The 25,319-nt window shown below is 47.2% G+C and overlaps 1 protein-coding gene across 3 annotated transcripts in view; it reads right to left on the bottom strand.

The window, feature by feature from the left end:
- Positions 1 to 25,319, bottom strand: part of PDE1C (phosphodiesterase 1C) — a gene marked incomplete at both ends in the record, with an annotated part of 326,875 nt that overhangs the window by 54,660 nt on the left and 246,896 nt on the right. For all 3 annotated transcript variants that reach the window (XM_082320990.1, XM_082320989.1, XM_082320991.1), the window contains 4 exons: positions 8,689 to 8,817; positions 10,591 to 10,691; positions 22,576 to 22,716; positions 24,641 to 24,757. In XM_082320990.1, coding sequence (XP_082177116.1) covers positions 8,689 to 8,817; positions 10,591 to 10,691; positions 22,576 to 22,716; positions 24,641 to 24,757 — 488 coding nt within the window. The remainder of the gene's footprint in view (positions 1 to 8,688; positions 8,818 to 10,590; positions 10,692 to 22,575; positions 22,717 to 24,640; positions 24,758 to 25,319) is intronic.

Below are 25,319 nucleotides of genomic sequence, written 5' to 3' on the forward strand. Positions count from 1 at the left end.
ACAGGAAAATGACACTGCTCGTCAGCACCTCCTCCCCACCTGCGCCATCTCTCTCTCTCCCCACCTAAAAGCTTCTCAAAATCTAACCTAACGCAAAGAAAAGCAAACAATCCCCTAAAGAGGTGCTCTGCACAGAGGCCGTGACCAAAAAGCACGAGCCAAAGGGAGAAAGGAAACTATTGAAGAGCGGAGAGACGACGCCTTCCCCCAGGACACCAGTGCACAGTTTCAAAGGCGCTACTGCCTTCTGCAGCTACGCAAGCCAGGAAAGCAGAGGACCGGCACGGCACGGGCGCAAGGGGCACGGTGGCATCTGCTCTCACCACGGCAGCGCAGGCACAGCAAGCCGTCACCAGGAACGCCTTCACACCCAGCTTCCTTTGCCTCCTTGCAACCACGGGCAGCCAGGTTTCTGGTTGCCGACTGTTTCTCGTCCAGCCACTGGGGAGCAAAGCAAAACACCTCCCTTGACTCCTTCACTCATGGCGTGCTCTCAACAGCTTTTACACTGCTTGAGGTACACGGGAATCCACTTGGTGGGCGACAAGAAGTACCTGCACACCCTTCGCCCTCAGCACTCCCCGCAAGAGCCCGGAGCCACGATCAAATCCGTCCTGCGGGCTGCTCTAGACTCCCCACTGGTCTGCAGCTACCCTTTCTGCAACGCCAGGGCGGCTCTGCCTTCGCCTTCACCCACCCATTCGGTAGCTGAGACAAGAAGGAGCCGCGGACAGCAATCCCCCAGGGGCCTTCCCGTCCTCAGACCCAAAACCCCACCTCCACGCCCCAAGCACCTCAGCGGCCCTACAACGCGCTCCTCCCGACGCCCCCGCGCAGCAGCCCGCACGACGCCAGGCCCTCTCCTCCCCTCTGCCCCTCTCTGCTACTGGCGGCTGCGGGGACGATGCCACTTGCAGGGAGCCCGGCGCTTGCAGGGCGATGCGGCCTCCCCGACCCTCCTGGGACACCGTGGCCACTGGCCCCTTCAGGGGACCCCAGGCGCGGCACGAGGAGGGGGCTGGAGCCCAGGCCACACAAGGGGAGATGGGGAGAAGGCCCGCTGCCCCAGGGACAGCCCTTCTCTCCGACGACCAAAATGGCCCCCCGCAACGCGGCCTTCAGGGCCTCAGGGGCCACCGTCCCCCCCACAGCAGTGGCCGTTGGTGACGTCACCAGCCTTCCGTTGCACAAGCAGGCACCCCTGCGGCTGGCCCACAGCTCCCGGAGCACCTAGCCACTCTGACACCAAGCCTGCTTGGGAGAGGAGGACCCGGACAAGCCCACATTGAGTGGGACGAGACACAAGAGCTCATTGGAGCCACTCGGGATGCCTCCACAGCCCAAAAAACGCCAACGGGCTGACGGGAGCAGCAGCACCTCTGGCAGGCGAGTCGAGCCCATGGAGGTCGACCCGCCACGCAATGCCGAGGAGGAGCCCATGGAGGTGGATCCACCTGCAGAGGACGAGCCAATGGAGGTGGACCCACCCTCCGCAGGCCTGATGGGGCACTACACCACCATGGCCGGGCTGCCTCCAGCACCATGGTGCCCAAAGCGCCGCAAGACCGCCACGGCCTCGCGGGGACCCTCCAGGCACCCAGCTCCCAACAAGCGGCGCCACCCCCGCAGCCGACGCTAGCCCTCACGGCACCAGCCACGCCGACAGCCGCCAGGCTCAGCGGGAACATCACCCGGCCGTCAAGCCCCAGATGAGCCCTGCTTTCCCACCCCCCACCCACGCCCCTCAGCAACGGGGGCATCTCCTCTGCCCTCAGCCCTGGCCAAGAGGCGAGGAGAGGGGCTGCCATCCTCTGCCCGGCAGCGCCATAGCACCAGGAGGAGTCCTTCAGGCCCGCCACGGACTGCTGGAGACCACCGGAGACCGACGGAGACCATCGCAGACCATCGCAGACTGACGGACACCGCTGGACAACGCTGGACACCGCCGGAGACCATCGGAGACCACCGGACACCGCTGGAGACCATCGGGGACCACTAGAGACCATCGGAGACCACCAGAGACCATCGGAGACCGACGGAGACCACCGGAGCCTGCTGGACTCCCCTGGAGCGCCTCCGAGGCTATTGGGGCCTGGAGGTGGCATTTGGGCAGTCTGAGGATGAGAAAGCCAGTGGCGGGTGGCTGTCCTCAGCTAGCTCTCGCCTCAGCTACCCAACGGGGGGGTGAAGATGAAGCCACACCCGCCCTGGCACTGCGCAGACAACAGCGACAGACCATCAAAGCAGCTAGATGCCCCATCCCCGCAAACAGTCCAGATGGCGGAGACAGCAACATTGGCCAAGAAACAAGTCAAAAGCCAATAAAAACCCAATCAAACCCAATTAAAAACCCAATACAACCCAATAAAAAACCCCGTTTAACCACACAAAAGGCTCTCCTCTCTCATTCGGCACTTTGGAGGCTGCACGCGCGCTCCCGTGTCCCGGTCTGCTCTCCCCAGCACAGGAGAGGCACCGACACAGGCGGTGCGGGCCCAGCCCAGCGCCTTCGAGATGCCGAGGGGCCGGGGCACACACGGGCAGGCCCAGGGAACTGCCGCTGCGCGGCTGGCAGAAGAGAAGGCGCGGGGCTGGCTCTGCATGGGGCTCTGCCACAACACTCACATTCTTTTCCTCACCCAATACCACCGGGAAAATCATCCTCTGCCCATCTCCCACACGCACTTCACTACTGCTACTCTGGGGATTCAGAACAGCAAAGCCCTTCTAGACAAAAAAGGAGAGAGGGCTTCATTGCCCCCAGCTTGCAGCCCTACTCCCTTTGCCAGGACACAAGCCACGGGCTCATCTCTCCTACCTGCTTCCTGCCTCGCAGTGGGCAAAGAAGGAGGAGGAGAGCATTCACCTGCCACTCTTCTTGGCCAGCGCGCACGCGAGCGGCATCGCGTCTCTAGCTCGTGAGACGGGTGAGAAAAAAGCTTCATCCCAATGGGAGGAATAAAACAGGGTGTCTTGGGTTTGCGTGGCAAGGGTTTGGGAGCGGGGGGGCTCTAGGGGTGGCTTCTGTGACAAGCTGCTAGAAGCTTCCCTCATTTCCCATAGAGCCAAGGCCAGCCGGCTCCAAGACGGACTCGCCGCTGGCCAAGGCCGAGCCAAGCAGCGATGCTGGTAACGCCTCTGGGGTAACATCTTCCAGAAGGGGAAAATGGTTCTGCGCAACAGCGACTGCAGCCGGAGAGAGGAGTGAGAATATGCGAGAGCAGCAACTCTGCAGACGCCAAGGTCGGTCAAGAAGGAAGGGGAGGAGGTGCTCCAGGCGCCGGATTCCCCTGCAGCCCAGGAAGGAGGGAAGGGTGGGGGGAAGCTCTTTTAACATTTAGTCTTTTTTTTTAAGTCATTATTACATACACAGGCAGGAGGGCTGCTGCACTTGGCAGCTCTTGCCATCCAGTCACTTTTTGGAGCAGAAGAGCCCCAAGGGAAAGCTGCCCTTCTTCAAGGCTTTGAGGACAAAAAGGGGATCCATTTGCTCACCACTACCATGCAATTCACATTACTCAACAGTGCATTATTCCTACTGACTACAGCCTTCAGTGCATTTTCATTAACTAATGGCCCTAAAAGCAGCAGGGACCAATTGAGGATCTCACTTGAGGGAGGGTCTGAGTATGCAGCTGTGTTAGCTGCAAACCTGACCTCATTCCAATTTACTTCAGACACAATCAGCAGCACCTGACACAACTTCAGTCAGAATCAGGTAGTCTGGATCAGGTCTTGAGACAGACAGGGCCTGGCTCCTTCCAAATACATCTTCAGTAAACATTGCAATTCACAGCTGCAGTCTACATCCCACACAGGAGACTCGGGACATGTTTACCCGAGGCACTGGAGCAGGTTACTCCTCAGGGAAGAGCATCCAGGTCTGGCCTCAGGACTGAAAGCAGCATTACTGTGGCAATTAAGGGACTGCAGAAAGGGAAACCATAGGCATAAAAGGTTGCTCCCAAGCAGAAGCAGCTCTACGCTTGTTAAAACTGGCTCAAAAGACATAGCAGGAGCTGCGCTACACCTTGTTAGCTTGCACCTCTCTGTCCCATGCTCCATCACACAGCACGCGCTGGCGGCACCATTTCTTCAGGTTCCTCACTGAGCTGCGCAGAAAAGGGCCTCATCGACATACCGAGGGAGACACAAGTATTGCCATGAGTCATGCTGACCGCCAACTTTCAGGGTGACTTCGTACAGGCCATCTAAGGTACTCAGGGCATGGGAAACAGTGTTGGAATTTGGTTGGGCCGGGTCCCATGCAACCATGAGTTTCCCTCACCCTTTTCTTCAACAGTTCCCAGTTACAGAGCTTGGAGTGATCAGGGAGTGTTCAAGAAGGCAGGAGCTGCAGTAAGAGCCTGAAACAACTTTCTCAGCCACCAGCTGAACCCTAACTGTAATGGCGGATCACCATTCTGGAATCTGTCTGCCTTCAATTTCTCTAGTCCATCTTCAAACGTATTTCTGTTGTGTGTCCTGACAAGCGCTGTGCAAACATATTGTGTGCTAAGTATGTTTCTTTAAGCCTTCTATCCATTCCTGTTATTATTGTCAGACTTTAGCCACCTGTAGGTTTCTACGTAAGCCAGTTCAGCTGGTTTTGCCTTAGAGACTGGATGGAGATCAGCATCTCCAGAGGCTCATCCAGAGGAGCATCTCCATCTGAGGCTCCAGATGGCTCTTGTCATCCTCAGAGAAGTGGAATGAATTGTCCTTTGGAGGTACTGCCTGGCTCCCTGAAGCAAGAAGAAAGCTTAGACAATTTGCTTCTTCACATTAGGTCAAACGACTTCCAACAAAAGCGAGTTGGCAGAATCGCCCAGCAGATCTGTGGCAGAGTGAAAAACTGAGCTTGGGTTTCTCATTCATCCTCTTTTAGATCACCGTTTGTGGCAGCAAAAATAAAGTCACATGGAAGCGGTTACTATTGAGAATATTATCGCTCTGCTAGGGCTTGGGAATGTTTTTTCTTGCAGGTCTCCTGAAGTGAAGATCCCTTGTGGACTCAAGATCTTTTTTATAGAACTGCCTGTGCTGCTTGGCTGACCAATTAGGGATTTTAATATTTCTCATTACACTTCCAGATGTTTTCTCTCATGGTAGAATATACATTTCCCTTAGGCCAGGAGCCAGGGAGACATCACATTCTCACACCTATAACCTACCACTGATAAAAAGTTAGAAGTTAGTAAATTTGAAAATAAATTCTAAGAAAACTTGCCTTTTAATAACCCCTGCAGAATTAGGGAAAGGAACAATTAGGTGGAGAGAGCAGGTTGTCGGGGAACAGAATCAGGAAAAGCAAGTAGAAGAGGGAAACCTGAAGTGAATGTCCTGGTTTATTACTGTCATATGCTGAATAATAACTCATCTTGTGGCTAACGTCACAGCTTTGATTTTTTGTTTTCTAACCAATGTCCTGCAGGTGATTCAGGTATAAACATGGTATCTGGCACAGTCCTATGAGCAAGCACAGTTTTACGGCATCATTACTACTGATTGCCGAGATAGACTCTGGCTGACTTTACATCTAAATACTTCTGAGCCTTGCATTGATCCATCCAGCAAATATCTTCATTTCCTCTTTAGAATAATTACTTCATGGTTTCACCTTTCTTGCCTGAGAGAACATTACAACATTTTGCTGGATACTTTGCTGGATATGTCTTTGCTCAATATCCGTGTCCTCCTTAGAGCCGTATCCTAGCGAAGGACTCACATCCCCCTGCACTCATGGGAAAGGGACAGGAAAAAGGCCATTTTAGATCACTCAAACCCTATGCTAGGAGCCAACAGTAAGATCTCCTGAAGTGAGATGTTTTGCTCATTTTGTCCAGTTGAAGTCTCAGTACTTTATTCTCATGGAAATGAATAGAAAAACCGCTACATTCAAGGCAACATTTTCAATGGCTGATTCTCACTAAAAGTATAACACTCAGAATATTCATGTGTGCATCCCGAACGCATAGAAACAACCTTTTACAAGAAAAGGGTATGATTATGCAACCATGCACACGCTATTATGTATAAAAGTAGGCTCTGACCAAAGCTGTCTTCAGTCAAAAAAGATTCACAGTTTCTCACCGCAATCTCGAAAGGAATAACATGGATTGACAAGGAAGGCTCATAATTATTTGAGGGATGACACCCCAAGCAGCTTTACTAACAAAGTCGTATTGCATTAAAGGTTACTTCCCAAAGCTGTACTCCAATACACAGTTAAAGAGCTAAACATTTTCCAGATGCCTTTTTAATCCTGTACTTGACGGTAAAGGGCTTGCGCTAAACATACTCTGTTTCAATAAAGTGCATGGAAATTATTAACATTGAAATACAGTGCCAGAAAAGACATCTATAACAGTATCTTGGAAAGCATCTGTTCACTTGCAGTTTCTTTTCTTAATTCACTGTGATCTGTTTTTGTTATAGTTTCTTCATTTACTTGATGACTTGCACAAATGGGATTCATGAAATGAGGCACCTCAACTGATTTTCAAATATTTAATAAGCAACAGAGTTTTTTTTAAATGGAGAAAAATAAGTAGTTTAAGTAGTAGTAAGCATTCAACTCTTTTCTCCTTGACTGTAGCCCAAAAGATCTCTTTCAGTTTCATCTGCTTTCCTTACAAAACCTGTGCCCATTTATTTTCCAACAGTGAAATGTAGCTCTAATTTTCTACATTTCTTTCTTGAAAAAACATTCTCTAACTAAATGACTGAATACCACAGAAGTGACAAAATCCACATAGACATGTAGGACTGCAAAATCATGCACTGACCATCAGATTTTCTCTTACTAGTAATGTGAAAAAAGGAGTGAGAGCTCAGCTCAGAAAGGCACTTAAGAATTTGGCTTTCCAAAAACCATCACTCGGGCCTTTTGCTGAGAGAGATTTATCAGGTATATCTACAAAAATAAAGTTAAATTTGGACACACTTTAGTAGTGTCCCAAAGCATTCTTCAATACTGAGGGTCCTATTTTTGAGTGCCAGTCTGGGAAACTCTGGGCTTCTTGTTTTTTTTTTTCTCAACACCTCAGATCCTGCTGAAGTCAGTTGATGTTTCCAGTGCTTCCCAAATGTTTGTCTATGGGATTTCAAACTGGCAGTCAAAAGCAAAAGCACACAAAAGTCACAATGTTTTGGTATTAGAGCATATCCAGATAATGGCCTTTATTCTGCAGCTGCTGCTTGATCGACAGCTACAAAATAATAAAGCCCTACTTGAGAGAGAACAAATAAGCAATCCAAACCACTCAATATTTTTGCTCAGGCAGTTACAGTATTTCTTAAAGAGATGGGTTAATCTTTGAAACTTTGGGTTTGAGCATATTGCCTCAACAGAACACACATTTTGACCCTACAGAATCAAGGAGAAATACCTGAAGCTAGCTTTGATTCAGGCAAAACAGTTTAAAGATCCAAAGCAGACCATTTTCCTAAAGACAGTATCTATGCAATGAAGCATACTCAACTAGCTGCTCTGCTGTTCCGTGTAGACAGTGGCTCCAAGGCTGCTGTTTCTAGTCAGTTAGTTCCTTGCATTTCCCCCGCCAACATAAAAGGAAGCAGTAATTTGCTGCCAATATTTGACAAGGCATTACCAGCTGTAGCTAAAAAAATAAATTAGATTTTTAACACCTCAATGCAGATTTTTTTTTTAAGTTCCTGCTTGCTGCCCACCATGAGACTATTTTCTATATTGGGGGATAGAATTTCTCAGGCCACTCCTCCACAACACTCACATTGATTGAAATCAGCCACTTAAGTTCCTAAGTGCTATTCCTGGTGTTTAGCTATAGGATTGCATCACTGTCCATAAGTTGAAATAAAGAGGAAATTCAGGCTAAACAGATTAGCAAGCAGAGCCTTCACTGACCAGCTTGCTAGAAGCTAGGCCCCGGAGAATGGCTCATTTCCCCGTTTATATTAAAATAAGAAGAACTGACTGCTCAGCACTGTATCACATTTAAGTGTCTGCAGGAGGCACGGTGCATCACGTAAGATCCCACAAGTTGCTTCCCCTCCCATGAGAAAGACCATGGAGCAGGACTCTTCCTGTCTAGCACACTGAGCTATTTTTGAAGTACCACCCCTTGGAGTTTGAAAAAAACCATAAAACCAGAAAGTCCTCATCAGTTTGAACTGTCTGCTATTAGAAAGCAAATCATGGTTTGTTTTTGGCACATAAATCATACGTTGCATGAGGCTTATTTTAAATTACAGCTTCTTACATCACCTTGGTGTATATAGTACACTAATTTATGCTCCTTGGACTGGATTTTTTTTTTTTTGCATTAAGTCCTGTTTATAATTTTCAGGCTGGGAGTGTCAAAGTGGATAAAGGTTATGTTTATGCTTTAGGACGAACAAACAGCAGGCTACCCCTACACTCAGTTACAAATGGATGTGTACAAAGGGTGTCTCTGTGAGACTTAGAAATTAGATGGGAGTGAATTTGTATATTATAATCCATTGTCATGAAGTCTAGTCTCACTACCAGAGATGAAAACCAAAAGCAGAAAAAGCAAGACAAACACCTTTTAAAGCTTTTTTTTCTCGTAGCAATAGCAATACTAACATGCAATATACAATAATGCATATTGCCATTCAAACAAGGTAATAACAGTCTATGGTGATGCTGCAATGTTCCTAGGCAGCCACCAAGTTCATTTTTACCTCCAGTCGTCCTTTGAGAGATTAGATAAAATATTCATCTCTTCATCATCTTGCAAAAGACGATACGCCGCACTAACATGGTGATTTTCAAGCACAGACCGGTCATTATATAGAATGGCTGAGTCTGACCTAGTATTTAAAAGAAAACATAGGAAAGGTTATGTTTCTTCCCTGGCTAGAGAGTCTTACATTCAGAAGTTTTCCTTTGATCAACTACAGAGGTTAGTTCTATAGCACATAGAAGCATTTTAAGAGCACTTGCAATACTTTGTTCATTGCTGTTATTCAGTAAAAGAAAACTAAAGATCAAAATTCACCGCAAAATCTATTTCACCAGCTGAGACTCACCTAGTCTCTTTGTTACATACTTAAAAAAAAAATGCTGAGAGCCGAGAGAGATACGTAAATTTAGAGTTGAATCATGAGGCTCTTTTCCAACTTTTATGTATGTTGCTCTCATATTAAAGCCTGACTGTACCCAAGTAAGAAACTGCAAGACGTGTCCCAGTATTGTTTCCAGAACAGCAAATTGGCTGTAAGCAAGATACAACTGAACTGCTCTCTGTCATCTGTGCACTAGACTATGCTGTCCAGAAGGGCAATTTCCAGTGCGATAGAGTAAGACCAAAGGTACTTCACGCCTTATTTTAAGCTCCAGGGCATAGATCTGAGATTAATGAATGGCTAAACTGGTCTGAAAACAATTCTTGCTGGAGGTTAATGGCAACAGAGTGTGAGTATGATTTGTTACAGTCCCCACTCAGTTCTGCTTCCCAGAGAGCAGCGTCTATTTTTCTCCCCTGACACTTTACACCCTCTGACGTTCACAGTGTTAAAGAAATGAAATTACGACTGTCCTTCCTTGAATTCTTCTATAAGTATTTGGGAAATACAGCAGATCCCTAATTCTTGCATGCATGAAGCTGTAAGAAGTGGAGTGTGCCTTGGCCCAGAACAGAGACAGAAACTTCTTTCTACGTTCCCAAACTTTCCTGAGCATGTGTGATTTATCCTAGCAACCTTTATATATCTGTGATACACAGCATGATTCAGCTAACATACTCTAGACATCTAATTTAGGGTAAGATGCAATGCATCTTAGAAATGCCCAAGTGTGCAGTGTCAGTCAAGGACATCTAGACATTTTGTCATTGCTACCAGTACACTCCCATTGTCAAAATAATACACAGACATTAGATGCCCAATTATCACTGCAAGTAGAGACTTCACAATCTTAGCACACTTCTGAATTTTGCTGCCATCTTCATCTTCTTCTCTCTTCCACCAACCCAAAAGCCCTATAGGAGATTCTGAGTTCAAAAAATACGCTGGTCCAGTCTAGTTTGTGATTAGCTAATTACTGTCTAGCAATTTACAAAGCTTTAAAAAATTATATCCCTGAACAGGTGTTGTTAAACATATCCCCTTGCTGCAGGTGTGGTTCTCCACTAAAGTAAAAATAGTATGTGTAGTGTTGGTGTTCACTGATGAACACAGATATTGCTGAATTCTTGATTTATGTAGTTAATGCTTGATCCTTCAAATTCAACAAGGAGAAAAAACTGTTGAATTATAGTATCTCCTCCAAAAGTACACCTTCATCAAAATACATCACTCTCTACAGCAACTTGTCTTTGGCAACTGTAGACAAATATTTTGGGACCTTCCTTTTTCCTGATTATTAATATGAAACAATGCTCAGGAAGCTAGAATACATCCATTCCATTGTAAAAGGTTGAGCAAGAGAAAATTAAATGCAACCTAAGGAAGTGAACTTTCTTCCTTGAAAGGAAGAAAGCAAAAGCAAAAGCTCCTGCACTTTTCTAGGTGGCTGTGCTGTTATTCTCCAAAGGTTTCCCCCTCCATTTCCCAACCCTTCATCATGATTTACAGTGGCCTCACCGTGTCTGGATGTGAAAGTTGTTGGTGGTTCCGGTGTGTTCATAGTCATGGATGGCAGCTGCAAAGATCATAGCGAAGATCTCCAGCTCTGTCAGCCAGTGCTGAAAAGAGATTACAGAGCAATCAGATAAGCTGTCATTTTCCCAGGCATTATGGCTTTTGTCTTTTAAGGCAAGTTATCCCCTGCTGACAGTCAACGCTGCACATCATTGCCTTTCTGCTGCAGCCTGCCAGCTGTTTTAAAGCAAACTTCTCCGGTTGATATGCAAAAGCCAAACCAGTGTTTTTCCTGAAGCTTCATCTAAATAAATTGAACTTCAGCAAAACGGTTTCAGGAGCTAATAAGGCTTATAGCAGAGCAACATGTGCCCTTCTTGAAGAACAATGTGTGAGGAAGAGAGAGAGGAAAACCTCGAGAAAATCAAGGTTCTTCAAGTGGAACTTCATAATACATGTGCAGGTATGCACATACCACCAGGGTATGTATTTTCAGTTCAGTTGACCTGGGTAGCAGAGCCTCAATTACAGAAGAATGTCACTAATTTCCAGTAACTAAAAGTCTTCTCAGTCACTGAATCATAAGGATAACAGGGAACACAACCTCACAAGATGCAGGACTTGTTGTTAATTTATCATTTACAGAAACATTTGAGAAAGCCCTGAGGTTTTTTTTCTAATTGCCTGGTCGAAGCCTTATTTTTCAATGTTTAAGTCACTTTTGACTTAGATTTCTAAATGACTCAGATGCTTTTAATAATTTTCCTCTGAGTCAATCAATCAATCGCTTTGTCTGGTTTTCCACTGGTAGTACACAAGGAGTGCTGTTAATATCAAGCGCGTCAGAGACAAAGGCTCTAGATACTGCAGATGCTGTAAATATTTGTATGAAATGCTTAAATGTATTACATTTAGAGAAAACCTTTACCACAGTGGCAGCCAAATATTTTTGTAACAGCTCGCTGTCAACCTGCAAATGTTTTGACAGACATTCACGTACTAACTGCCTTTTAATTCAAAGTCCAGTAAAGGCAGTATGGATTCATAAATCTATTCTAGACATCTACTACAGCTCAGGGGCCACCACTGGTCTGTTAACCACGTGCAGGGGAAGTGCAGATAACTGCGGGGCTCTGCACACAGCGACCTATCCAGCTCTTCTCCTGCCTTTCACAGCCATCTCTGCATAACCAATGAAGAATGAAGCAAGTCTCAGTATTAAAGATCTCCTTACATTAAAGATGTAGTTTGAAAATACTAGCCAGAGATATTTTGCACAATGCCACTGACCATAATCAAGGTAGCTCTTGATTTTTTTTTTTTTTTTTTTTTTTTTGAGAGAGAGAGAGAGAGGAGGGTGAAGAGATCAAGAAATGAGCAGACACAGAAAATAACCTATTTTCTCATTTCTACACAATTGATCTAGGACGGGAATGGACAGCACTGGTGGTGGAGAAATCTGTGATGTTTCTGTTTCTAGGTGTGACTTGTGAATAAGGAATTCTTTGCAGGTGATGAAGAACATGATTTCAACGTTCAAGCAGCGACTTCTGGCAACTGCAGTGGGGGAAAAGGGAACTAGTGTTTCCATGCTACGTGTCTAGATCTGGACTTCAATTCTTCAACCACATTCTGCCATTTCCCAAAAGGAGAGAGTGAAAATGATAGAAAAAAATCAGGCACAAGCACTCAGGAACAGGCAGAGCAAACCTACGCTATGCACGCAGGACTACTATGGGACATGCCCAGTTAGTCTAACGCATCCACTTCAGACCTTCTGGGCATCATCTGACAAATGCCACTCCAACAGGATCTTATGACCCAAGACTTAAAACATCACTAAGGCAATGAGCTCTGTGCTTGAGGTCTCCTACCTCATCTCTCAAGACTCATACAGGAAAAGTGCTAACTGGCATGCCCTATCAAAGTACCACTTGTTGATATCACAAGTTCAGGTAATGCAGGTTTTCAAATAGGGTGTAATACACCTGAGGAGAGATATTAAATATGATAACAGCATTTGAGGAAGACCACTCAGAATACAGATTGGGATTAGAGTTGTGAACTGTGGGTAATAAATAAATCAGTGTAAGTAGGACAAAGTCAAAATTGGCTTGTGAGTAACAGGAGGGAAATAGCAGGTAAGTAATTGGAACCTTTTAGTCCCTTTTTTCTGCTACAACCTTGCAAGGAAAAGCAAACAAGATGGCAAAGAGCCTGCAGAGTATGGATGCAATCTCCATCTAAGCGGGAATATTACCTTTCACTGCTCTGTGATGGACTTCATCTTGGGAACAGAGAGCTAGTTTCAAAGAACAAAGCCATCAAGAACTGTTGAGAAACCAGCAGGACACTGTCGCAGGTGAAAAGAGCGAGGAAATGTGAATGCTTTTCATTTCTAACGGGTTGACAAAAACAATCCAGAACAAAACCTTCAAACTTTCTGCGATGATAGGGGGTGGGGGATGGCGGGGAAAGGCAGAATAAAAGATCAAGTATTGGCTTCCAGAGTGGAAACAAAAAAAGGGTAATGAGGCATGATTGTCTTTCACAAACATACAATAAATATGAAGAATTAGCTACTAAGGCAAGTCATTGGCATGTAAACAAAAGGATCGATGCATACAGAAAGAAAAAGGAAGAGGAAAGAGCAGTGTTTCCAAATCTAACAAAACAAATGGATTCATTTCCAAGAAAATGCTACAAAGCAAAGACAGCAATAATTAGCTTGTTTCCTTCCCCAGTTTATGGTCTTTTATTCTAAAGTAGTTATCATTTTCAGAGCTCATGATGAGATCTGCTTATTAATCACAATAGTCTAGAGGAGAGGAGGATCTCACTTCCCTTTGGTACAAACAGATGTGACACAAGTCCTGCACTTCTGCAGTTTTACACGTCTGCTGCAGGAAATATTCTCCTGTACTTCTTAACAGTATCAGAGGAAGAACTCTTAAGATTTACCATTTTCACCTCATTGTCTGGATTCAAAGAAATCATATGGTAATTCCTAATAATTATAAAGATTAATCAGAAAATAATACCGAAGAAAGTAATAATCACAGCTGAACAACAGAGTTAAATAAAGGAAAGAATGAAATGAGCAAAAAGTGTGTCAGCTTTTGGAAGCTGTTCTTAAACTTCACGCTTGTATACCAATCCTCTGAGAGAGAAACATCAGAGTAATTCCAAATTCTCTTTCAATGTTATTCTATGAGAGAACCCAAAATATTCTAGTTCATGCGGTAAAGTATAATGAATTAATTCCAAGTCATCATCCTGAGGAAGAAAATAACAGGAAAAGTAAAGAGATTTCAGGCACTGAATATGATTAGAGGGAAAGAATATATTTTAATTGAAAAGAAAATGAAAGAAAGAAGAAGCCTGGAACAAAACTGTTGAGAGAGCTTGTAAATAACAGGGAGCATGACAAAGGCAAATGAACCATGTAAAGATAAACCACACAATTGTTTCTTCCCTTTGAGACTAAAACAAATTACTACTATGCAGACTATGTGAATTTGAAAAAAGAAGTTCTTTTTCCACATTGCAAATAACTAGTTAACAAGATAAATTAGGGTTTTTTTTTCTCTTTTATTGTACGATTTTTTCACAAGTCTTGGTCCTCATCCCATCAAAGAATTAAACCAATGGCCCCAGCACGCCTTCTGAAACCAAAGTCTTATCTTCCAGCATGTCCAAGTTCCTTGGATAAATATTGTGAAAATGATGAACTGAACAACTATGTACACTAGAGTAAGGACAAGATATTGATGTGAGCAAATTCTGGAAACAGGATAATATCCCCTACCTTTCTTTACCATGTATGAACATACAATGCATACTACAAGCTAGCCCTGCTGTGAGCAGGAGGCTAGGATCGATGACCTCTAGAGCTCATTTTCAAACTACATTAATCTATGCACATTGAGATGCGGTGTATCCTGCAGGGGAGTCGGGGTGGAAAATAAGAAAAAGGGGGGGGGGGGGGGGGGGAAAGACAAAGATAAAAAAAAGCATTATAACAAGGGCGGCAAAGCTGAAATGTCACTGTTGGCATGCAGTGTTGCGAGACCCTTGTTGCTGGTAGCAAAAGAGCAGTTTCTTATTGTGCTACATTAGATCCTAAACCAAATGCCACATATCATTTTGCTATGTGAACAATTAGTGCTTGGGATTATTTCCTAGCAAGGAAAGAGAAAAACAAAAACCAGCATCAGACACACACCAGTTTCTTTTGTTGTCTCTCTGCAAATTATTGACAGTACTTCTGCCTTTGTATGTCACTCTTTCCATTATCCCTCTTTCAGGGACGGGGAAGAGTATGAATGATTTTCTGCACAAACACAGGAGTGGGAGGGCTTCAAATTAAGCCAGGTGGCTAATCCTTGCTAAGAGAAATCCTAGATGTTTTTCTGAAGAGTGGGTTAGTATTAGTACTCCTTTTTCAATTAAGCACAACTGATTTCTTTTATAGGGCATTCTTAGAAGGAAGTAAAAAGACTGTTTACAGCCTCGGCATGAAATCAGGTGAACTTTTGAACCCGAACCTCTACCCAGCTGACTAAAACTGGTCAATGCCTATGTTGAAAGTTTAGTCATATTATTAAAGGAAAAACAGCACGTTAAAAAAATCTCCTAGTATATATGATACATATATGCAGCCAAGACCTTTGAGAACCTCCATTACTTCCCTGATATTATTCATTCAAACTACTCCTGTATGAACTTTTTGTTTATGATCCAGTTGAAATTTCTTTCAAGATAATATGGATGTCCTAGAGATGTTAAAATATCAGAACATTCTGATCTAGCACGCAATACAAATATATTTTCTCTTTCTCTCTGTTCAGTTATCCACAGGTTAACAGAGGAAAAACAGCCCAAAGTTAGCACACCAGCTCAGGATCTGCAAGATTCAGAAACAGGTCAGCTTTCATTTAAAAATAAAAGTTACCATTCTTCCTTTCATGAATGTTTCATGAAGGACGTGGTCTATTTTGAGCATGTCTATTTTCCCTCTGGTGGCTGTGCTCAAGTTCCAGCCCCAGGCCACCACTGTATAAAGACCCAAGACTGCTGTGCCTAACCATCCCACGGGTGGCACGTAATGACTCCCCCCTGCCAGGAGTTCTGCACATACATTAAGACGCCATCAGCTGGCTTCGGTCTTCCCCCAGTATACCCGCCTCCTCCACCCCACACTTATGTACAATCAGTTGCATAGCCAACAGCATTCAAGATGATGACAGAGTGGCTGAAAACAAACTTATTTTAAATTAATTTGGTTCTTTATTTTTTCACCAGTCCTGGCTAGTTCCCTCGTCTGCTTCATTCCCAGCAGCACAAACATCTCTGTCAATACAAGCAAGAGAGGCAAGGGAGGAGAACCTGAACGCACAGAAACAAACTTTCACAACAATAGGGTGTGATTATGCTGTGGGAACAATTAGTGCTTGGGATTATTCCTGGGAAACAGCAGACACTTCACTACATCCTCTGGAGTGCAACTCCATCATAACGGTCTGCACGGGACACTTTGTGCGTAGCTTATTACAGTAGGAATACAAAAGCAAAGGGCTCAGCTCAGGCAAATGAGTCACTGCCTTCAGTGCCATCATGTACATAGGCTCACAAGCACACAAATTCTAGCTTCCCTTTTACAGGCGCAAATCTGCAATATGCACATGCCCTGACCTCTGCACGCATTTCAGAACATTGTTTTCCCAGAAACACAGAGGAAAAATACTTCGGAGACATTACAAAAGAAAGTGCAAAAAAAACCTACAAAAGAGTTCTTATTTGTCACTTCAAACATCAGGCAGCATAACAGCAGGTGACTTTGAAAGGCGTGCGGACATAGATAATTTACTGGACCTAGGTAACGCACGAGAGAAAATCTCAAAAGGCATACGCTAGAGGGTGATAGGTTTGTGCATTTGTTGCCAGGTTGAGATAAGGCTGAAGCACATTACAGAGAGAACCGAAGACAGGTATTTACCCAGCTCTTGGTCTTGCTTCTCAGTCACATTGGAGCCTGGGATACACGCAGCTGTCACTTTTTGCTCTGACCAGCTTTGCACTTTGGTTCTGCAATTGCCTTCAAACTCCACACAACACGTTATGGTGCTGCAGTCTGCATGCTGCATAGCACTGCTTTCAGCCCAAATCCTACACGCAGCCCCGTACCAGCTCCTATGAAGAAAATTAACTCTAGCCCAGCCAAAGACAGCACATCGGGCTAAGTCGTCCCCAGAAACTCTTTGCAAGAGGTGTTTCCACCGAGGTATCACTGGACTATACTGAATGATGCCAATAAGGCACAAAAGCCTGCTCGTCTTTGACATAACCCACCTTCAGAGTGAGCTGTCTTTCATCTGGGCTGACACCTTTCTAGCAGAGAAGCATAGCATATAAAAGCATAGCAAAAGCAAGTCAACTGAAATAATCTCCTTTACCTTTAAGAAAATAGATTTTACAATCCCTAAGAAGACATGAGGTAAGAGAAGAGGCTGCACTGCTTTCAAATGTCCACGCATTGCTGTGCAACTGTGCCAAAGGATAGCACTGAATACACAGGCTTTAGAAATAGTCTCAGTTTTGACCTATGGTGAAGAGGCAGGCAAATTCAGCTCTCACTTCCAGTGTTACCAAGTGGGGTTAGAAAGTCAGAGATCCCCCTGCTATTTCTGCAATATCTTCTTCTCCTTTATTCCCAATGAGTCAAACCCAGTTTTGTATTCAGCAAGAACTTCATCAAGAACCAAAGTTAATTCACACAAACAGGAACTGTCCTGAGTGGTTTACTGAGTAACTTGACTCAAGAAAAATTATCCAAGTCTTGAAAAACTTGCCTATCAACTCACGCCAAGGAAATGGCCCAGAGACAATCTGCCCTCTGACCCTTAACAACTACACCTACCTCCTCTTTTATTCCTGGTCACACGGCATCATGGCAACAAGGATGGTACGAAGAGAGAAAAGGTGGCCTGAGGTGGTTTTGGTTTTCATGACAGGAAAATGACACTGCTCGTCAGCACCTCCTCCCCACCTGCGCCATCTCTCTCTCTCCCCACCTAAAAGCTTCTCAAAATCTAACCTAACGCAAAGAAAAGCAAACAATCCCCTAAAGAGGTGCTCTGCACAGAGGCCGTGACCAAAAAGCACAAGCCAAAGGGAGAAAGGAAACTATTGAAGAGCGGAGAGACGACGCCTTCCCCCAGGACACCAGTGCACAGTTTCAAAGGCGCTATTGCCTTCTGCAGCTACGCAAGCCAGGAAAGCAGAGGACCGGCACGGCACGGGCGCAAGGGGCACGGTGGCATCTGCTCTCACCACGGCAGCGCAGGCACAGCAAGCCGTCACCAGGAACGCCTTCACACCCAGCTTCCTTTGCCTCCTTGCAACCACGGGCAGCCAGGTTTCTGGTTGCCGACTGTTTCTCGTCCAGCCACTGGGGAGCAAAGCAAAACACCTCCCTTGACTCCTTCACTCATGGCGTGCTCTCAACAGCTTTTACACTGCTTGAGGTACACGGGAATCCACTTGGTGGGCGACAAGAAGTACCTGCACACCCTTCGCCCTCAGCACTCCCCGCAAGAGCCCGGAGCCACGATCAAATCCGTCCTGCAGGCTGCTCTAGACTCCCCACTGGTCTGCAGCTACCCTTTCTGCAACGCCAGGGCGGCTCTGCCTTCGCCTTCACCCACCCATTCGGTAGCTGAGGCAAGAAGGAGCCGCGGACAGCAATCCCCCAGGGGCCTTCGCGTCCTCAGACCCAAAACCCCACCTCCACGCCCCAAGCACCTCGGCGGCCCTACAACGCGCTCCTCCCGACGCCCCCGCGCAGCAGCCCGCACGACGCCAGGCCCTCTCCTCCCCTCTGCCCCTCTCTGCTACTGGCGGCTGCGGGGACGATGCCACTTGCAGGGAGCCCGGCGCTTGCAGGGCGATGCGGCCTCCCCGACCCTCCTGGGACACCGTGGCCACTGGCCCCTTCAGGGGACCCCAGGCGCAGCACGAGGAGGGGGCTGGAGCCCAGGCCACACAAGGGGAGATGGGGAGAAGGCCCGCTGCCCCAGGGACAGCCCTTCTCTCCGACGACCAAAATGGCCCCCCGCAACGCGGCCTTCAGGGCCTCAGGGGCCACCGTCCCCCCCACAGCAGTGGCCGTTGGTGACGTCACCAGCCTTCCGTTGCACAAGCAGGCACCCCTGCGGCTGGCCCACAGCTCCCGGAGCACCTAGCCACTCTGACACCAAGCCTGCTTGGGAGAGGAGGACCCGGACAAGCCCACATTGAGTGGGACGAGACACAAGAGCTCATTGGAGCCACTCGGGATGCCTCCACAGCCCAAAAAACGCCAACGGGCTGACGGGAGCAGCAGCACCTCTGGCAGGCGAGTCGAGCCCATGGAGGTCGACCCGCCACGCAATGCCGGGGAGGAGCCCATGGAGGTGGATCCACCTGCAGAGGACGAGCCAATGGAGGTGGACCCACCCTCCGCAGGCCTGATGGGGCACTACACCACCATGGCCGGGCTGCCTCCAGCACCATGGTGCCCAAAGCGCCGCAAGACCGCCACGGCCTCGCGGGGACCCTCCAGGCACCCAGCTCCCAACAAGCGGCGCCACCCCCGCAGCCGACGCTAGCCCTCACGGCACCAGCCACGCCGACAGCCGCCAGGCTCAGCGGGAACATCACCCGGCCGTCAAGCCCCAGATGAGCCCTGCTTTCCCACCCCCCACCCACGCCCCTCAGCAACGGGGGCATCTCCTCTGCCCTCAGCCCTGGCCAAGAGGCGAGGAGAGGGGCTGCCATCCTCTGCCCGGCAGCGCCATAGCACCAGGAGGAGTCCTTCAGGCCCGCCACGGACTGCTGGAGACCACCGGAGACCGACGGAGACCATCGCAGACCATCGCAGACTGACGGACACCGCTGGACAACGCTGGACACCGCCGGAGACCATCGGAGACCACCGGACACCGCTGGAGACCATCGGGGACCACTAGAGACCATCGGAGACCACCAGAGACCATCGGAGACCGACGGAGACCACCGGAGCCTGCTGGACTCCCCTGGAGCGCCTCCGAGGCTATTGGGGCCTGGAGGTGGCATTTGGGCAGTCTGAGGATGAGAAAGCCAGTGGCAGGTGGCTGTCCTCAGCTAGCTCTCGCCTCAGCTACCCAACGGGGGGGTGAAGATGAAGCCACACCCGCCCTGGCACTGCGCAGACAACAGCAACAGACCATCAAAGCAGCTAGATGCCCCATCCCCGCAAACAGTCCAGATGGCGGAGACAGCAACATTGGCCAAGAAACAAGTCAAAAGCCAATAAAAAACCAATCAAACCCAATTAAAAACCCAATACAACCCAATAAAAAACCCCGTTTAACCACACAAAAGGCTCTCCTCTCTCATTCGGCACTTTGGAGGCTGCACGCGCGCTCCCGTGTCCCGGTCTGCTCTCCCCAGCACAGGGGAGGCACCGACACCGGCGGTGCGGGCCCAGCCCAGCGCCTTCGAGATGCTGAGGGGCCGGGGCACACACGGGCAGGCCCAGGGAACTGCCGCTGCGCGGCTGGCAGAAGAGAAGGCGCGGGGCTGGCTCTGCATGGGGCTCTGCCACAACACTCACATTCTTTTCCTCACCCAATACCACCGGGAAAATCATCCTCTGCCCATCTCCCACACGCACTTCACTACTGCTACTCTGGGGATTCAGAACAGCAAAGCCCTTCTAGACAAAAAAGGAGAGAGGGCTTCATTGCCCCCAGCTTGCAGCCCTACTCCCTTTGCCAGGACACAAGCCACGGGCTCATCTCTCCTACCTGCTTCCTGCCTCGCAGCGGGCAAAGAAGGAGGAGGAGAGCATTCACCTGCCACTCTTCTTGGCCAGTGCGCACGCGAGCGGCATCGCGTCTCTAGCTCGTGAGACGGGTGAGAAAAAAGCTTCATCCCAATGGGAGGAATAAAACAGGGTGTCTTGGGTTTGCGTGGCAAGGGTTTGGGAGCGGGGGGGCTCTAGGGGTGGCTTCTGTGACAAGCTGCTAGAAGCTTCCCTCATGTCCCATGGAGCCAAGGCCAGCCAGCTCCAAGATGGACCCGCCGCTGGCCAAGGCCGAGCCAAGCAGCGATGCTGGTAACGCCTCTGGGGTAACATCTTCCAGAAGGGGAAAATGGTTCTGCGCAACAGCGACTGCAGCCGGAGAGAGGAGTGAGAATATGCGAGAGCAGCAACTCTGCAGATGCCAAGGTCGGTCAAGAAGGAGGGGCAGGAGGTGCTCCAGGCGCCGGATTCCCCGGCAGCCCAGGAAGAAGGGATGGCTGGGGGGAAGCTCTTTTAACATTTAGTCTTTTTTTTTAAGTCATTATTACATACATGGGCAGGAGGGCTGCTGCACTTGGGCAGCTCTTGCCATCCAGTCACTTTTTGGAGCAGAAGAGCCCCAAGGGAAAGCTACAGCCTTCAGTGCATTTTCATTAACTAATGGCCCTAAAAGCAGCAGGGACCAATTGAGGATCTCACTTGAGGGAGGGTCTGAGTATGCAGCTGTGTTAGCTGCAAACCTGACCTCATTCCAATTTACTTCAGACACAATCAGCAGCACCTGACACAACTTCAGTCAGAATCAGGTAGTCTGGATCAGGTCTTGAGACAGACAGGGCCTGGCTCCTTCCAAATACATCTTCAGTAAACATTGCAATTCACAGCTGCAGTCTACATCCCACACAGGAGACTCGGGACATGTTTACCCGAGGCACTGGAGCAGGTTACTCCTCAGGGAAGAGCATCCAGGTCTGGCCTCAGGACTGAAAGCAGCATTACTGTGGCAATTAAGGGACTGCAGAAAGGGAAACCATAGGCATAAAAGGTTGCTCCCAAGCAGAAGCAGCTCTACGCTTGTTAAAACTGGCTCAAAAGACATAGCAGGAGCTGCGCTACACCTTGTTAGCTTGCACCTCTCTGTCCCATGCTCCATCACACAGCACGCGCTGGCGGCACCATTTCTTCAGGTTCCTCACTGAGCTGCGCAGAAAAGGGCCTCATCGACATACCGAGGGAGACACAAGTATTGCCATGAGTCATGCTGACTGCCAACTTTCAGGGTGACTTCGTACAGGCCATCTAAGGTACTCAGGGCATGGGAAACAGTGTTGGAATTTGGTTGGGCCGGGTCCCATGCAACCATGAGTTTCCCTCACCCTTTTCTTCAACAGTTCCCAGTTACAGAGCTTGGAGTGATCAGGGAGTGTTCAAGAAGGCAGGAGCTGCAGTAAGAGCCTGAAACAACTTTCTCAGCCACCAGCTGAACCCTAACTGTAATGGCGGATCACCATTCTGGAATCTGTCTGCCTTCAATTTCTCTAGTCCATCTTCAAACGTATTTCTGTTGTGTGTCCTGACAAGCGCTGTGCAAACATATTGTGTGCTAAGTATGTTTCTTTAAGCCTTCTATCCATTCCTGTTATTATTGTCAGACTTTAGCCACCTGTAGGTTTCTACGTAAGCCAGTTCAGCTGGTTTTGCCTTAGAGACTGGATGGAGATCAGCATCTCCAGAGGCTCATCCAGAGGAGCATCTCCATCTGAGGCTCCAGATGGCTCTTGTCATCCTCAGAGAAGTGGAATGAATTGTCCTTTGGAGGTACTGCCTGGCTCCCTGAAGCAAGAAGAAAGCTTAGACAATTTGCTTCTTCACATTAGGTCAAACGACTTCCAACAAAAGCGAGTTGGCAGAATCGCCCAGCAGATCTGTGGCAGAGTGAAAAACTGAGCTTGGGTTTCTCATTCATCCTCTTTTAGATCACTGTTAAAAGAGTTATCCATATCTTCACCTACCTTCTATTTCTAAATAATCCTAAATCTCTGCTTTCATTAGTACAGCCATATCAAATGAAGTTTGTCTATGGTGGATAATCATAATCTCCTTAATGAGTCAAAACTGTTGTAATCTCATTATGTATTCAGGATGCCAACTCCTGTACTTACCGCTACGCCTGTCTTGAAAAGGAGGTAATGGACCGTCTGTGTCACATCTGCAGCATGCATTAGGTTGTGATAAGGATTTTTGTGTTTACTGTAGCCAACCTCCAGAGCTTCCACAAAGGACACCAGGGCAGAAATGGGGATCTGAGGAAAACAGCACAGAATTGCAAACAATATAATCACCTTTAACGGCTAGCGTTTGGAGGGGAGCATTTTGATAAGAGGTCCTGAAGAGCAGTTTGTACTTCAGAAATAAATAACACGCTGAAACATCTGAAACAGGCAGTCAAGAGACAGAGCAAATCCAGGTTACTTCCTCAAACTGGCTTTCCCATCCCTAATTACATTATGGATAAATCATTCCTACACGTAAACACACACAAGCAAGTATACTACAAAATGCCATCTGGAAGACACATGCAGTATGAAAAGTTACAGAGAGCACTTGATTGATTGCCCCTGGAGAAATATTTCTAATTAGGCCACAAGCGTCTCTCTATTCCCCTCACTACCCGCTGGAATATATCTCTGCTTTACTATTCACATTCAAGATTTTCTAATTAAACACATCATGCTACTAAGAGGAGTATCATTTATCAGACCTCTGGCTTTTCATGGCGAAATCCAGCCTGCCCATCCTATGGGCTTGCCATGCTTTTCTGATTTCAAGAGTAGAACTCCGCACACTCAAGAAAATGCAATTCAGGGGATTTCTGGAGAGGAGACTACGCAGGTGGTGTCAGCTACAACATATGCAACTGGCACCATGCGTTCTCCAGTTTCATCTGCTGAACTGGCAAATACCCTAAACACTTATATTTCCATAGTTAGAGGAGTACTGATGTTCTCTTGGGTACGTATCGGGGGAGGATGCAGTTCTGACCAGTTATCTTCAAACATTTCTCATCAGGTATGGGCAGTTCCTGAAGAAGGGCAGGAGCCAGAGAGCTGTAAATCCTTTTCCAGCCAAAGTGAGTGAGGACCCCTGAGGAGTGGAAGTGTCAATGGAGGAATGGACAGTGGATTATCTGGGTGAGGAGAATGGTCAAGATCTGAGAACAATGTTTCTACCATCCAAATTTAAGCCTGTTCAAAGCTGGAGGAAAAGATACATAGCATTTGTATCTGCAAACCTCTGTAACAATCATAGAATCATAGAATAGTTTGGGTTGGAAGGGACCTTTAAAGGTCATCCAATCCAACCCCCTGCAATGAGCAGGGACATCTTCAACTAGATCAGGTTGCTAAGAGCCCTGTCCAACCCAACCTTGAATGTTTCCAGGGATGGGGCATCTACCACCTCTCTGGGCAACCTGTTCTAGCGTTTTACCACTCTCATTGTAACAAATTTCTTCCTTGTATCTAGTCTAAATCTACCCGCTTTTAGTTTAAAACCATTACCCCTTGTCCTATCACAACAGACCCTGCCAAAAAATTTGTCCCCATCTTTCTTGTAAGCCCCCTTTAAGTACTGAAAGGCTGCAATAAGGTCTCCTTGGAGCCTTCTCTTCTCCAGGCTGAACAACCCCAACTCTCTCAGCCTTTCCTTATAGGAGAGGTGTTCCATCCCTCTGATAATTTTTGTGGCCCTCCTCTGGACCCACTCCAACAGGTCCACGTCTTTCCTGTGCCGAGGGCTGCAGAGCTGGACGCAGTGCTCCAAGTGGGGTCTTCACCAGAGTGGAGTTGAGGGGCAGAATCACCTTCCTTGACCTGCTGGCCACGCTTCTTTTGATGAATTTGAATTCAAGCTCTCCTTTTTTGCCTGCATGCTTGAGAGTTCTATGAATCTCAGGAGAATGACACCATCGTTCCCACAGGATCAAATGTAGTATTTCCCATGGATTTCATTGGGAAGCCTGTTTGGAACCCCGCCTACTTCATGGTTTCCCATCGCAATTAAAAGTACTGCTTAAATAACATTTGGTCTTGCTTACTGGGGAAAGTACAGTATCCACGAAGCCTTCAAATAGTGCTAAAATTGCATTTGGAATGGAACAAAGCAGGACGAGAGGGAAGTTCCACGAAACTCAAAATGGAAGAAGAGACCCATCTTCTAACTACTGACCTTGAAACGGTTGATCAGATCATAGCGTGTGAGAAGTTCATAGAAAATGAATTTCAGTGCATGATCCCCACTGGCATCGTTTAGTGCAAATACGTCAAAGGACCACTTGTCTACATTCTGCAAGAGTGGGGAGAAAAGGCAGTTAATATGGTCATCCCTTTTACAATGATAGTTCAATTTCTATCACTCTACATTTACAAATGGAGAATTAGAGTGGTGATGTAAGTGCATAGCTTTTTTTTTTTTTAACTTCTTCAATTCCATTTAACCAATGCAGAGTCTAATTTACTCATCAGTATTGTATGACTTGTGTTTAAGAAGCTTCCATTATGAACATGTATGCTGTTTGTTTATTCTAAACATGGCAGTTCTCCATACCAGAATTTAATCAGCAAAGGCTAAATCCAAAAAGATAAGAATCCTGATTTGCTTTGCTTGTGCGCACAGCTTTTGCTTTCCCTATTAAACTGTCTTTATCTCAACCCATGAGTTTTCTCACTTTTACTCTTCCGATTCTCTCCCCCATCCCACTGGGGGGAAGTGAGCGAGCGGCCGTGTGGTGCTTAGTTGCTGGCTGGGGTTAAACCACGACAAAAGCAAATCAGGATTCTCTATCCCAGCTGAAACCAGGACAGCTTTAGTACCTGAAACATTGGGATGGCCCTATTGTGGCTGATTT

Source organism: Platalea leucorodia (assembly GCF_965183815.1).
Source record: "Platalea leucorodia genome assembly, chromosome: 1".
Classification (NCBI taxonomy): Eukaryota; Metazoa; Chordata; class Aves; order Pelecaniformes; family Threskiornithidae; genus Platalea; species Platalea leucorodia.